The 16722-nt window shown below is 33.1% G+C and overlaps 1 protein-coding gene across 6 annotated transcripts in view; it reads right to left on the minus strand.

Annotated features, from left to right (window-relative positions):
• cv-c (crossveinless c) overlaps positions 1-16722 on the minus strand; it is a 230146-nt gene that overhangs the window by 52128 nt on the left and 161296 nt on the right. For 3 of the 6 annotated variants that reach the window (XM_053759986.1, XM_053759987.1, XM_053759988.2), the window contains one exon: positions 8144-8215. In XM_053759986.1, coding sequence (XP_053615961.1) covers positions 8144-8215 — 72 coding nt within the window. Of the gene's footprint in view, positions 1-4174; positions 4355-8143; positions 8216-10983; positions 11460-16722 lie in introns of those variants that run through there. The other 3 variants (XM_053759989.2, XM_053759990.2, XM_053759991.2) reach the window with 3 other exon arrangements.

A 16722-nucleotide genomic window follows, 5' to 3' on the forward strand; every position in this document is an offset into this window, starting at 1 on the left:
GAGTCATGATGGAAAATGATATTTTTCTGATTGGCCCGGGTCTTGGATGTTTATCTATATATGTAAGTTACAAAATATAGTATCGATGAGTTAGTATCCCATAAACACAAGTCTGGAACTTACTTTGGGGTTAGCTCAATCTGTGTGATTTGTCCTAAACCATAATAATTCATAGCATAATAACCATATCCATTTAAAAACCCGTATCAAAATTCGTTGCGTAGTTTTAAAGATCTAAGCATACATAGGGTCAAACAGATAGCGGAAAGCGACTTTGTTTTGTACTACTATAGTGATTAACTCTACATTCTACAAGGCCTAAAAGCACAAGATATAAAAGCACTAACAATAATATTTATAAAGATTTTTTTAAAATCTCGGCCTATTCGAATGTATAACCCACATTTGCAAAATGCTAGTTAGCACGCAATATTGTAAGCGTGATTTTCATATTAGAACATGCCATATCACCATTACCTAGCCCACATGTACCTGACACACCTACCTCATTATTTAAATAAAAACTAGTGTAACAATCTTACTGACCAACTTAATCCACTGACTGATAAAGGAAAAGATGGCCTTGGACGAGATGCTCGGACGACATCAAAAAGTTCGACAAAGAATGGCAAGAGAAAACAAAGGATAGAAATGCGTGGAAGAAGTTAGGGGAGGCTTTTGCCCAGCAGTGGGACTCAAACTTATATTTTTCCAAACAATAGATAAACATGAATAAATTCATTAATAGCATAAAATTTATTAGCACTGTGACAAGAATGGGTAAAATATATCTTTTTTTTATTTTCGAGTGTGTTAATTGTTAACTGGTGTCAGATTTTATTCAAGTCGCCTAAAGGCAACTGGCATGACTTTTACTTAGTGAATAACTAAACAAACATTTCGTATTAAATTATTAATATAAAAATTAGACGACCTCGGTGGCGCAGTGGTAAAGTGCTTGCCTCTGAACCGAGAGGTCCCGGGTTCGATCCCCGGTCGGGTCATGATGGAAAATGATCTTTTTCTGATTGGTCCGGGTCTTGGATGTTTATCTATATATGTATTTGTTATAAAATATAGTATCGTTGAGTTACTTAGTATCCCATAACACAAGTCTCGAACTTACTTTGGGGCTAGCTCAATCTGTGTGGTTTGTCCTAATACATTTATTTATTTAATACATTTATTTAAATGCAACATTGATTGGTAATGTTACCACGTCGTCCGTTCCGACAGCGTCCGTATTTCCTCACGATAGAGTTTTAATTAAAATTTAGAATTTTTAATTGAATTTTGATACTTTCGATGAAGGTTTACAACGAAACCGTGGTTTTTGTTTACAATTTCTGGACACAATATTTCGCGAATGGTTTTTATGAAAGCTAATTCCATTTACCCTGATTGAGATGTTGCAAAAATATATTATTTTTAATCATCCGTTTAATATTTAACATATTTATAAAAATACAATTGACTTAAGAACTTTTTGCGTGAAAATATACATACTAGCTTTGTATTTTTTATTTACATTTTAGTAGTTGATATGGAGAGAAAATTTGTCTTGTTAGTGAAGATCAAATTTAGAAACGACATAACAATAAAAATATATATTTATGCACGAATAACTTTATTCTAACTTTAAATTGGATCTAAGGAGACACGTAAACTGCATATTTTCATTACAATTTAGCTTACCGGCAAGCCACGTGATGTTGCTAAATTAACACTTAAAATAATTTATATCAAGTTTACTCGTGTTTTGCCAATAAATATCTTTAACATAATAAATATTGTACTTCATTAATTTTGGCTGACCAGGTCCTGACATTTCTCGGATGCCAGGAGCGAGACCGAGGGTAAATAAACATGTTTACCAGCGGTCAGTTTTACCACAGAGATGCGAAAATATAGAAGTGACATGGACTCCTGCGAATAATTGCGGACATAATGGATTCCCTGTTCATCAACTATTAGATCCGCAGGATAAATCAACGTGCGACTATTAACTTTACAAGCGGCGTTCTTTGTCATATAAAATACTAGATTTTGCCTGCGGTTTCGCCCGCGTGTAATTCTCTGCGAAGGCGGAACAGACACGATTTTTTCATACAAACTTTCACTCCCCATAGTAATTATTTGGGGGTTAAATTATAGCGTATGTTTGAACACAGGGCTTTAACTATATGCATACCATATTTCATATAGATACAGCGGTTTAGCCGTAAAAGCGGAATAGACAGATAGTCAGACAAACATACTTTCGCATATATTATAATATTAGTGGGATAACAAATGCCATCTCTAGTTGAAAATTCAGATATCTGTGGTTGTTTTCGACCCCAATACAAGTTGTAATGGAGTGCGAAGCGAACCTCATTCAAGTTGGAGTATACTCTTCTACTACCAATTCTTGTGTAGCATTGTTAGTTTAAAGAGTAGTTTTAGCTAGAACAGTAGTAGTCTTACGTACACACAAACATATAGACTTATTTGCAGAAAATCGAATGCCACATTATCGCGATACAGTTTGCCGAACTTTTGCGGATTCGGTTTACGTTCCTGGTTTTTTACATAAATTAAAGTTTTAAAACAAACATACAAACTACGCAATGTGAAGTGCATGCATTCGCGTCATCTTTTAACAAAAAAATAATATTTTTTTAAAATTATTTTTCGTTTAATTACCACAAGCTACATACAATAAAATCTACTCTTTGTTTCAAATATTTATTAGCTAATTAATAGTCTCAATAGATCATTACGGCAGGTAATTAGGCACCATCTTAATTAGACTGGCTTTCAAACATCTTTTCGATCATAAATTACAGATTGTGTAGTTTTAACATTACGAGGGTATAAAGAGTTAGGTGTTGCTAGTACAAAATGTACCTACTTTATGTAATTAGGTACATTAAATGAACACATTAAAAGGTTGTTTAGGTTAATAGGTCTTTATGACTAGTAACGCAATTCTTATTTATAGACAAGGACTCATAGAGTACGCCGGCACTTCACATTATGCACACGTGATTAATAAAAAAATAATAACCCTTTTACAGCAATTGATTGAATTAAAAATTAAAACAAAAACCGCAAAGTTTCTAAAATGTTTAGCTCGGGTCGTTTAAAGAGGGTGTTAAGAATAAACTTAATAAAAAAGTTAAAATAGTAAACTTAAAAATGAAACGTATGGTATGAACGTATCAAACTGATATTTTACAAAGTTTCATAAAACTAATTTAAACTTATTGATTCACTTACCAAATAATTAACAATGAAACTACTTCACAACCGCAAACCACACTATCAATGTCACATCACTAGTCGCCGCAAATAGTCCACAAAACACAAGCCGTCGCGATACCATCACTCGACTACACCCAAAAATGTTCTGGCCGAAAGCCTGACCTAATCGTTCACTGAAAAAAAAATATTTTGACAGCTACGTGCCGTCCGTCACTCGACCCCCTAGTGTAAGAACTGCCGAAATATGTAAACTCAAATCTATTGCCATCGCAATAAAATTCATTATAGTTTGAGATATTTTTTTGTTAGACAGTGGCGCGAATTATTGTAAACGAGAATTTTGAGTTGAAAATTGAACAGTTTAGGGATGATATTCGTCTGTTTTTTTGCTTAAGAATGTACTCATTCCAAAGAAATGTTTACCTGTGTCAAGATAACGCTAATCGTTTATAGTTTTGTTTGGTTTAGTTTGACGTGCGATGTATTGTTTGTGTATTGGAGTGATGGGCGGACAGACGGACACTTTCGTTTTTTGCTGAAATGTATCTATTTAAATGAGCACTCACTACCTGATGTTTTGAAACGATCTTGGTAGTTTTATGGCGTTAATAATTGATTGCTTGAGAAATATTGCCGCATAATAAAGTCCTCAATTGTACAATGAAACGATTCATTTTAAACATCTTTTGACATTTTTCGCATTTTAAGATTCAGTTTTTAAAATATAAAGTTAGTTATTTTATAATCGTACTAAAGTTAAGAACGTTATCCTAGATAACCTAAAAACATTTCTTACGTGAAATAATTATAGTTGAATTTGAAAAGACACAATGACTAACACTGTAAAAATAATAATATTAAAATCTTAAAATAACTAATTTATCTTTACACAGTGAATTTTAAATGTAAGACTTAAAAAATAACTCACCTTAAAAATTTAAACACAACAAAACGCTCAAATAAATGCAACCGTCACAATGCGTCACGCTACACGTAACATAGACACTTCACACGCTAACCATTTCATCGAATTCACCAATTGTTGATCGGTTACCGTTCAAGTATGAATCATAGTGATAACGATAAATAATGCACCATTACCAGGAACCGAACATTACAAAGATGGCTACAATACTGACAGATTGTACTATTCTTCAAATTTTTATCTTATCATATTTATCATTATCGTACCAAAATGTTATCCAAATGGCTAGTAAAGAAATTGAAACTGTATGTTCAGTGAGATAGAGTGTATTTTTGCGTGTAATATTTTGAGATTACGACGAATATCAAATATTTTAGATTATCGTATCTTATTGACTATATAATTGATATCTGTTAGCGAGCATCTCAAATCGTGTTATTTTGTATATATTTTATACATCCTGTGTTTGATCACTGCCTACTATAATAAATAATGTTTAGTAAATGAAAGTATAATTATATTTATACAGTTTTTACCTAACAGTGTCTGCATTTTGTATCATTTTAGTACTTGAATAAAATTTGCAAATGTATTAAAAAAGAAAAAACAAATATTTGTGCATATACATTTATATAATATTAAATTACACCCATACTGAAATATTTACATTATATCTATTTGTTTATGCTTGTTGTTTATGTTAGGTTTGGCTAAATAATTATTCATATTTACCAATTTTTGAACTAAAAACTAAAACCGATATTGAAGAAAAATAAGGAAAGAAAGATGATATAAGAAGAATAAAATACATTGAATATTCATCAATATTCGTATGACTTTTCCCGTATCATTTATCATAAACTCAAACATCGCCAAGTCATACTGATCTGTGTGCTCACGTTAAACTCCACATCCTTTATAAAAAACGTTGTATCCTTTTTCTATTCGCTAGGGAGATCTCCTTATAAATAAGCAAAAAAGTAATTCCAGCCAAGCGCGAGTCGGAATTTGAAGAAGAATAATATCTGATAAGGCGAAACTTTTAGTAAATTCTCGTTTATCTACAAATCTACCTACAATGGTATACAGGCTTAGGTAAACTTACATAAAACACGAATTTCAAACTTTAAAATTTTTCTTGATTTGGTCTAACTGAAATTAAGTTTGTGCATTGGAAACATCCGTCAAATTTAGTTCAGGTCTTTTCCTTGTTATCCATTTTATTAAAAAAAAAAGGATAATACCAAAAAAAAGGATAACTACGTTAGTCTCGACTAGATTAAGTTAGACCAATAAGCTTTTAATTCGGTCATAATTAATTTTTGGATTTAACAATAGGAGATAATTTAAAAACTATTACGAGTATAACAAGCAAATTTTAGAATATAAAAAGAAATTAAAACTAAGGCAGTCGCTTCATCAAAGATTGAATTCTTCTCGTGAAGAATATCGATTTTATCATTTGACCACGGGTCCCTAACCTTTTAATGGTGACATACAAACGTGGTCACCACGTAGCGCATACTGTCGGCTGGGTGGGAGTCCTTTGACACTATTAGAGGATAATTTACTTGTATTGTTGATGTTTGGGATATCTTAGCAAGGATATGCCTTTATGTTTACAACATTACTAGCGATCTTTAATATAATAATGATACTCCCTGAACACATCTATTGGTGAACAGATAGACTGACAAACATACACATGAGAATATGTTTTATAAAATTTAAAGGATAAAGGATTAATTCCTAGTTAGCAACAAGTAAGCAGCTATGAAATAAAGAGAATGGTTAATTTAATCATACTATTCTAAATTCGTCACCTATAATCCTAACATCTACATTAGACTGGTTGACTGGAAGAAATTCCTTTCTGGGTTATGTGTGCGTTAAAGTTTTTACAAACAAGCGTACTTATCATTAGCAGTTTCTTCATTTGGATTAATAATATCCCAATGTTAAAAAAATATGATAATATTATTGATATTTATTTCGCAGAACGTGCCAATTAAATGGGATGTTGTATTGAATCAAATCTATAAAGGATTTCACAAGGATTCTTTCTTGTCCATTCTATATAGAAATATTACATATTAGAATTATCTTTTATCTGCTTATAGATGTTTATTTACTATGAGTTTCATGGAATTTTCATCGCAATGTGTAATTAGTAGTACTCGGAGATAAGATTAGCGACGAGGATGGCATCACTGTACTAAACACACGTGACCTTGACGTGGTTCAATGAAAACAAGTGCCTGTAAGGTTATATTAAGGCCAATATATCGTGCGTTATCACCGTGCTACTAATTGCAGTTTGATTTATAAAAACTTTATCAATGTTTTATGAATAACCTACGAGATTTTTATGATCTATCTAATATGAATATGAAGCTCAGAATCCGCTTTCCTACCTATTCTCCACTTCACACGATTTTCAGCATCTTTAGTAGTCAGATCGTTTGCGAGTATAGCCATTATTTTTCTAGTCTGTACTGGGCAAAGACCTCCACTTCCATCTTCCAAATTATTATTCACTGCAGTACGCTGCATTCCCCGCAGGAGATCATCGAAGTCGTCCCGCCATCTTTTTCGGCCCCTACGCCCGTCGGCACCCATAGGCTTCCAGTCGGGTTTATCCCTTTAGCGGCATGCGGCAAACATGTCTAGGCCAATCCCACTTCACTTTGCCAAGTCAGAGTATTAATAATATCAATAGAATCAATGGGTATCTATCTAAAGCCGCAAAAATGAATATCAGAAATATGTAAATGTAGTCGATAATAGTTTAAAATCGAATTGTAAAATTATTTATCTATGTTGCGTTAGAGATGAGAGAATGTCCTATTTATTCTAACATCAAAATATACCGAACAGCGGTGGATTGTAAGGATTTGTTTGGCTCGAGTTGATCGAAGTTACCTCGAGATTCTATAAACGTGTCCCTAAATAGCCTAACGTTTTTATGTGTGATAGCTTTTGCTACGGACTATGATTGTATGGAAACACATAAATGACAAGAAATTATAAATATTTTGAAAATACCAGATGACGTGTGGTAAATAATGATTTTAAATTTAAAATATACTATCATACAGGATTATGTCAAAGCGCTAAAGAATAACACACTACACTCATTTTTAATTGATTTGCTGCTGTAGGTGTATTCATATTGAGACGCAAAATCATTGGGTTCCAGCGTTGGAGCATCAGATCAGAATTAGTTTAAACATTCATGTTTCATTATTATTATAACCCTATATATTTTTTATCTCCTCTATTGAAGGTAACTTTAACATCTAACGCGGGCCGTGGCCAAGCGATAGAAGAAGAAGAATAATATTAAATGTTATAGGCAGAGGAAACGCTAGCTGAGGTTAAAATTTTTCTTGTGATTCGGCAAGTGTTCAGTATGGTAGCTTTTTGTATTAGATAACTATTATTATTGTTTCAATTATTATAATAAATATAAATTATTTTAATATTATAAATTATTTTAATGTTTCATTGTTATTGTAACTGCAAATTATCATCAACAAATACGTTTATTCACGGTGCTTTTATAATTTTTTTCATTACTTATTGCCATGTAACTAAATTAGACAGTTGTAACAATTTACGCACAAAATTAATTTGGTATAATGTTTGTGGCACATTTTTTTACGCACATCTAACCTACCATAAGCATAACAATTAAGCATAATATTCTAAAGCATATTGGCGGCTTATGGGTGGCCTAAGAGCCACCCCGCCGCACCCTAACCTACTGCTACACTATAGCTTTATGAAAATCAAAATTATGGTAAAATACATTAGCCTAAACTATTATAATTATGCTTATCGAAAAGGTATGCCAAAAAACAAGTATGTCAAAATATTATTATATCAAAAAAAAATATGCCTAACTCGTTATGCTAAATTAAATTAGGGTAAAATATTTATGCGAAAAAAAGGGATCCCATAATATCTTACCTTCGTACATCTGCGCGTACTGCGGGAACCCAGCGGCTCTTAGCCATTTGCACGCTTCTGTCGCTTCGATTTCTGGAACAAACGATAATATGTCAATCTATATTATGTGAAACTAGCTGTTGCCCGCGTTTTCACCCGCAGCAAAAAGCGTAAATCACTCTAAACCTCTCTATTTCCAAACCGAAAAATTATATACTCCAATACTTCGTTTTGACAAAAAAATCACACTTTCACACGTATACTATTAATGTGGTATGAATAAAACCAAAAAATCGAAGGGTAATGATGATTATGTCATCATAATAAGTTCCATATAGTTATATATACCAATAAATAAGGAAAATCGTAAACGAATGTCGTGGAAATTGCGGAAAAAGGTGTGACCACTACCCATTATACAATAAATGACGTTATCCCTTCTAATGCAGATATTATTATTTTCCGCGATTCAGTCATAAATAAATTATCTTGCATTTACCTTTAGGAACATATCTTACATAACATACGAGTGATAAAATATTCACCCATTATGGAACTTGAGGTATAAATCTAACAACATAAAGAACCATCATAGTTCCCATTAAAACTATCACTTTCACGATATTACTCAAACACCTCGACAATATCTTCACAAAACACAAAGTTTAGATCATCAGTAATAAAACAAGATTAAAACGTTTTAAATAATAGATTTGAAATTGAGAAAAACAGAACTTACGTAACGGTTTCAATCAAACAATGCCTTGGACACAGGCTTTCTACTAATAAATATTAATGAAACGCAACCAATGTTACAGATCTTTAAAAACCAGGCTTTGGAACAAGTAATACTTGGAAATGAGGTAAAAGCTAGGGGTCATTATAAGTTGGTGAGGTTGTGGTCCGCTAAGTTTTGGGCCAAAGGGCCAATCAGTACTATTGTGGAGTGACGTGTACTAATGCCCGGATGCAATGGTGGATTGAGAATGAGAAAGCATTGGATAGCGTGAAGACGGATTTGCATTTTGAAGTGTGTAATTTGTGTTTGTTTGTTTGTTTGGTTGTGATTTATGGCTGGATTAGGTATGGTTTTACATTTTATTGGTACCTCTATGTGGCAAATGTTTGTGCTGTTTTCTGAAGGGATTAAGAACAGTCAACGGTGATAGTATAACTGACAAGTTATCTTGTTCAAATCATCACAACATGTTACTTTATGATTCTAGGAACACCAAATAATTCATATAGAATAAATAATAAAATAAAATACTTGGACAAGACGACTAGAAGCATAAAAATTATTTATGCACACTTTTTTCAAACACAAAACATTAACTGTCAGAGATTTATGAGAAGAAAATAAGAGATTGTATCGCAAAATTTTAAGTTCACTGTACCTATAATAATCGTAATTCGGTTCAGAACTTCTATTGTATATATAATAAACTATTTTTGTTTTATCAAAAAACCAGACAGTAATAAGGTTTACAAAAGAACTTATTAATTTTGACTTTCAAAAGTCCAATGCAAGGTTACGTTTGATCTAGGTTAACTACGATAATGTGGGAGTCTAGCGGTGTTATGTTTTTTAATGAGACACCAAATTATTGAGCATCGCAATTTACTTTACAATTTATTTCCAAAATTAATTCTGTTAATTCTGTAATATCAACTAATGTTTAATGTGGAAGTCGGCATTAGACTTAGTTTAAGTAATTTTTTGACGTCAATAAGGGATGTATATCATCCTAAATTGAATAAAGAATTTTGAAATCAATTGATCTATAATCAATCAAGTTTGGGTTGAGAGGTCAAATAGGTTCTACCTACATGATCTAGACACGAATTTGAAGGTTCTGCGGGCATTAAATGGGTTTATCTGGCCCGGGAGAAAGAATTTATTGGAGATAAAACACTTTTAGTGAGAGCACCTATGTTTAATTCAAAAGAAAAAGTCACTTTACACTGAAATACTAGGACGAATAGTCACTTCTTCGATTAAATTCAAATTGTTTGATAGTATGGCGTATCAAATCCATTCGGTAGGTAAACAGCATAATTAAATTAAAATTGGAACACTTTATTCCAATAACTATTTACATTAGTTATTGTGCGGGACGATAAATCGAAAATGTTTGGTCACAGTTCTTCGAATATTCACCGTCTAATAATGTTATTTATATATTTTCAAAGTGCTTAACCCGTACAAAAATGTCGTAAGACTTTTTCGGCGAACTGTGGCAATACTCAATACTTTATTACATCCACAAAGTTGATATAATGGTAGTATAAAATAAAAGCATTTGTGGGCGATCGCTGCACCCGCCAGGTACAGCGATTGGGATTGAATGGAGTAGGTCATTCCTGAATAAGAAATAAAAATCAAAAGAAGTCTTCCATATTTGTCCCTTCCATAAGGCATATTTGGTCTAAACTCGCACCGCCCACAACAAGCCCACAGCCACTGTTTATAACACCATCAAATACATGTGTTGCCATCGTAAATATAAGCCATTCATAAATTGGAATGTAATTTGTAGTTTCTAAAGTCGTTAAAAATATACTTTGAGATCAAAGGCGGCAATTGACAAAACAAAGGTTGATGTGCAGTTTTTGTAACAAAGTAAAACTGTACTTAATGCAATAATACTTCTATGAGGAAAACCGTAAGAAAGGTAATAATTGTATTACGAATTATTCATGTTAAATCACATGGTATAGTTATTCAAAATCGATATCTGACGTAGTACAGTTTACAACTAACAGAGTAGAAATTGCAATGTGTGGAATTTTTCCATAAATTAGAACAGTTAACTTTCCAAAATTGGAACGTAATTAGTAAAAGAAAACTAAAAAATTACCTGTAATTTGATCAACACTCAAATTAGGAACACTCATGCTGCACATCGACATTTCTAACGACCACCAGATATTTATCGGCACTAAACTAACGCCCGTCGGCACTGAATCACTCAACTTTCATAAGAAATTCGATCGCCGGCTTATTAACAACTCCACACAAATTAACACGTTTTCGTTTACGCAACAGCTACGGAAAAATCATCGCGTCTTTTATTGGCTACCGTAAGAGTTACTCGATACATAATTGAACACATCACTATTAATATTTATAGATTGATGAAATTAAAAAAGAAATGTCATTTAAATTTCAAATACAGGCTGGAAATCGTTCTAATTTAAAAAAAACCGTCAATTATTTAGAACGCATCAAATACATCAAAATATAGGTCAAAAATTAATAAGAAATAACTTATATGACATTTCAAATACAGGTTGAAAATAGAAATAAAACAGTAAATTTAAGTAATTTAAAAACGGAACACGTACACGGATGTAAGAAAAAAACGCGCGAGTACTGGAGAAGCCAGTGTAGAATGAGATTAGTTTATCAATGTTTTATCAAGTGTGCTCGTTAAAACGCCCTTTAATAGTCGCGCGTCAGCGATAAAGTCGTGTGCGGTGCATACGAAACTTTGGATGCGCTTCTTGAGAGTATGACATGTTCATTTGCATCTTAGTTGTAAGAGTTTTATAGAAGAAGAATTGAAAATATGAGATAGTAAAGGATATAAAGTACCTACACAATATTTTTTGACTAAACTGTTGGTTGCTCAACAAAACAAACGAAATAATTTAGTAGTTTGATGCTTATTTTATGTGATATATATAATTAATAATCAAAAATACACATTTTTCCTTATTTCTGTCATATACTATATAATTTTCTTTTCTACAAATGTTATGTCTGAGAAATACCTTCTCTATGCCACCAAACATCCCGGGACCCAGCGAACGAATGGCTTTAAAAATTAAGGAAAATATTTAGAGGCGAGTTATCTGTGCTGTCATTCAACAAGTTATAATTGTCTCTCGGTGACGCCTGCGCCGCTAGAGGGGGCGGGGCGAGGGGGGGTTTGTTGACAAGACTGCTTGGTTATCTTGTTGAAGTCGCATGCGAGTGACCTGGGCGACTTTGGAATAGTGATTTTTGACTGGACACATTATCTGTCTCTTGTTGTTATTAGGTATATTATGTATTTTTAGATAGATATTTACCTTAGTGCCAGTTATGTTTCCTTAGTTCTTTATTCCTCTTCCATTCTAATCTAGTTGTTATGTTGGTAATCAATTTTGAAAAAATGTTGATTAGTAAGTTAACCATATAATCATAATCATGTCTTGAATGCCACGGAATAGAAGCAATACTTACTAGTCATCGACGCTTATCGGCTGAGGAAGTAACTAAAATGAGAGAAACATAATTTATTGGGATTTATTTTGGATGCTAGTAGTAGTATGATACTCATAAACAACTGTTCTGATTAACAGGAAAAATAATTTCCAGATTTACCTATTCCACTAAAATTTTGAGATAAACCATGAATTTTCCAGTGATTTCAGTCACGGCACTAACAAGCGGTCGGGCAGTAAAATCGATGGTTATCGATTCACAGAAGCTGACTCATCGAGAATCGATAGTGAATTAGTCAGCAGTGCGATTCTAGTTTCTGTTATTCTGTGACCTTTGTTGATGGCGGAGATAATATAAGAAGAGATGTGTGTTGAATAACTTATACTGTTTTATTATTTCAAGAACGTGAACAATAAATCCAATGGTCGAATTGGCGGAACTTGAAGCTTGGACCCTAAAAGAAGACCACCGAAAGAAACTGGAAGCATTTGAGATGTGGTGTTATCGCAGAATGTTACGCATAAGCTGGACGGGCCGCATTGCCTACGTTGAAGTTTTCAGGCGCAATGGGCAAAAAAGTGGAGCTTGTTCGGACCATTAAAACAAGAAAAATTTCCTACCGTGGTCGCATATTGAGAACCATCTCCTTGAAATAATATGGGAAAGATTGCCGGAAAGCGAAAATTAGAAGGACGCAAGATGTCTTGGCTCAAAAATCAGATCAGAGAATTGACATTCTCTGATCTTTTTGAGCCAGGACAAGAGTTTAGGGAGTCAAAACAGTCGAACAATTATTCAGACTGGCTCTGGATAAGACAAAATTTAAGGAGCTGACGGCTAACATTCAGTAATGAATAAGCACAGAAGAAGATTGATTGAAGAAGATTGGCGGAACGAATTCCTTAGTCTTGGGTTATATAAGTCGCAAAATTCTGGCACAAAATAATGTAGACAAGACAAAATTTGTTTGAACAGCTTCACACGAAAAAGAAGATTTCGTTAATTCGCATTTAAATATAATTGACCTTACTGACATACTAACGTTAAGGTGGATTATAGGTAATAGAATTATATAAATCCATTCATTAAGTTCAAAATCGTTGCACAATGATTTTTTCAAAAAAACACTGGCTTTTTATATTATAAACAAGGACTACACACATCGAGATGGGACACGATGAAAGATATTAAATAAATATATTAGGACAAGTTACACAGATGGAGCTAGCCCCAAAGTAAGTTCTAGACTTGTGTTATGGGAAAAGATATTGGTAACGAAATTTAAAGAATAGTGAAGTTTTATGTCGATACAGTTTCTAGCACAAAACAATATTATATTTATCTATGTAATGGAAATATTCGCGGGCGCGCCGGGTAATAAAACATAAATTTTAATCAAGAATTATTGAAATAAACCAGCGTTTCGTGTAGCTGGTTGTGTAACTACTTTATTATCTAAATAGTTAAAAGAAACATGTTGTAATTATGCACAAACATCCCAATTAATTGACAAGATAAACTTATCACATTGTTTACAATAACTTTATATTTGGCATGAATGAACGCGATGTTAATATAACACAATTATATTTCTCTGTATATCTTTTGGCTCATATAAAAATATTGTTGCGACGGACAAAATTCATTGTTAATTAGCTTCTATTACCAGCACTACTTTTAAATGCAGGTGACTGTACAACATTACCTACTACAACTCTATAATACTATGACTCTGTAATACTACGACAATATTATATTATTACATCTGTATCTACTACAATTATGTATTTCGATATTTATAACAACACGCTAAATACATGCCCAAATCGATGTCTGGGCATGTATTTTGGGCGTCAAGTTATCTTCCAAAGTGCCATCAAAAATCGGTCCGTCTCTGTTTTGTCAGTCTCCGATACTAAAGTCCGCCACTCGTCTTCAGATTTTAAAGCACATAAAGGAAAAAATCCATAAAATAAACGCCGAATGCTATGATTGACGCATTCACCCTTAAGCTTGAATTGAGGATCGATCGCAACATGGTCACAATTACTTATCTGTGCTACAACATCATCTATATGATCGTGTACACTATTAGAGTTTGTAGATCCGGGTCAGGTTTGCTACATGGAGGTCAATGATTACTTTACTACTACCTCTGAACATTTCGTTTGCTAAGCGAAGGAATTTTAAACAGGACATAAAGTGATCTTAAGGTGCAGATTCATTGTGGATGATGATACACCAAATTTTGTGTGTGAATAGGAAATGAGTATTGGTTGAAACAGCAGGTGATAGAATGAAATATAATAATGAATAAGTGGGAAAAGGTGAAGAAAACGAAGGAGATTGCATCAAAGAGACAACTGTCAGACTGCATAACATTGTCCTTTAATAATAATGTCAGTATGTATTTTAAATCAATTGTACAGCACACAGAGAATTGCACGTTTCCCTCGTTAAAAAGCTGGGAATGTTTCGAGAATTCTAATTTTGAGAATCAATGAAGGTTTCACAAAATTGAGTTTCAAAGGGACCGAAGGGGTTCGAAGAATAAAGGAGAATGATGATGATGATGAATAGAGGAGATGAATAAGGAACTCGAATATCTATTTGGTCATTTATCAGCTTACACATATAAGCTGATGAATGACCAAACTATATACATGGAAATAGAGGTGGAAAACCAAAGAACTAATAATTATCCAGTAGTTGAATATTATTATGTGTGTTACATTTTACATAATGGGCAAGACTTTGAGCCTGATGACTGAGGTATAAAGACGAAAGAGATAGATTGTTTGTTTGCAAAAACATGAGTTTACATTTTTTTACAATGTTGTGTTAAAAGAAAAACTTAATCCTACATATTTCACCGTTTACGGGTATGCAGGATTAAGCTTATATTAGATTAAGGTACATTTAAATGGAGATCATACTATCATCCCACAAAACAAAATCGAATAAATAGAAGTAACTAAAAAAATGTGTCATATCTAAAGACACATATCACATAAAATTAGACGGTCATAAAATACAGAAAACAGTAACTACATGTTATGTATACCCAGGTGACATCTAGGCCAGAGAAAACTTCTAGATACGTGGCAATGGAATCGTGGTCTTTACTGCTTAGTATATGTCCAAGAGTCGTAAAAGTCAAGGCGCATTTATGGGAAATATAATATGGGAAGAAGGGTGGCGCCTTGTCTTAAAACATCCTTCTTATATTGTTACTTTATGGTAGAATAAAATGTGTCCTGCGGATAATACCTGCATAGCTAAGGTATCTCAAGACGCAAAACATTGTAAAGAATTATTTTTTTGTAAATTTAAAAACACAGGCTAATAAATATGATATATATTTTCTTACACTAAGGACTTTTGTCACCACTTTCTGATGAAGTGCCTGATAGCCTAAATTTGACATATTGAATAAAATAAAATTGTTTCTCACTAATATTGGATAGGCTAACTAGCAAATAACTTCTGGCAGATTTATCTAGCAGTTAGTTTATCTGTCACTTATTTGACACGATTTTCCAGTAGAAAATTTGCACTACTAGCTATTGTGTATTTAGACCATAGCCATAGACAATATGAGACAAATTCTCAATGCTACACACTACTAGCATTTCAGAACGAGTTGTCCAAATGATGTGCTACCTTTTTACATCTTACTGAGAAAGCACAGTCAAGCACTTCAAACGAAGCACGGTGAGTCATGCGCGCGCGCAATTGCAATGCTATTTTGCGTAATTGAATTTTGAGCGTATGGAAATGTATGACTCTCATAAATAATGTTCTTATAAGTTAAAAAACTCAAATAATGTTAAACTGGACGGCCCTTGAAATGTTAATGTTCTGAGAACAATGTGCATGTTGTGATTTTTACATGTTGTAGGTTTATTTTTAGCGTCATTTATTTTCTATTAGTTTATAAATTTTCATTTATCTTACTCATGGGAGTTAAAAATTTAATCAACTAGAGTGCAGGTTTTCTCTAGATGTACATATTTCCTTCACCGGGAGCAAGTGGTGGTCTGTGAAAACCACTACACATGGGTCAGATTGATATACAAACTCTGTGGCACGAGTAGGTTTAGAACCTGGGACCTTTCGGTTCATATACCCATTACACCACCACTGCTGCTTCTCTTAACCTCTCTTCTTCACTCCTCTTAATAGTGCAATAAACAGTGGTCTGAAACCAAGTTGGAACAACAAACAGACACACAATACCAGACACAGGTCACTTTGATTACGACCCGCACGGAAATTGCAGCGAGGTTTAGCTGCGGATATGAGCTCGAGAAATACTTGTATGTAGTTGGGAACTAAATAGAGTAACAGAAAAGAATGTTTGAAAAAAATATAGACTCAGTCTATA

The sequence above is a fragment of the Plodia interpunctella genome, chromosome 19 (genome assembly GCF_027563975.2).
Source record: "Plodia interpunctella isolate USDA-ARS_2022_Savannah chromosome 19, ilPloInte3.2, whole genome shotgun sequence".
Lineage (NCBI taxonomy): Eukaryota > Metazoa > Arthropoda > Insecta > Lepidoptera > Pyralidae > Plodia > Plodia interpunctella.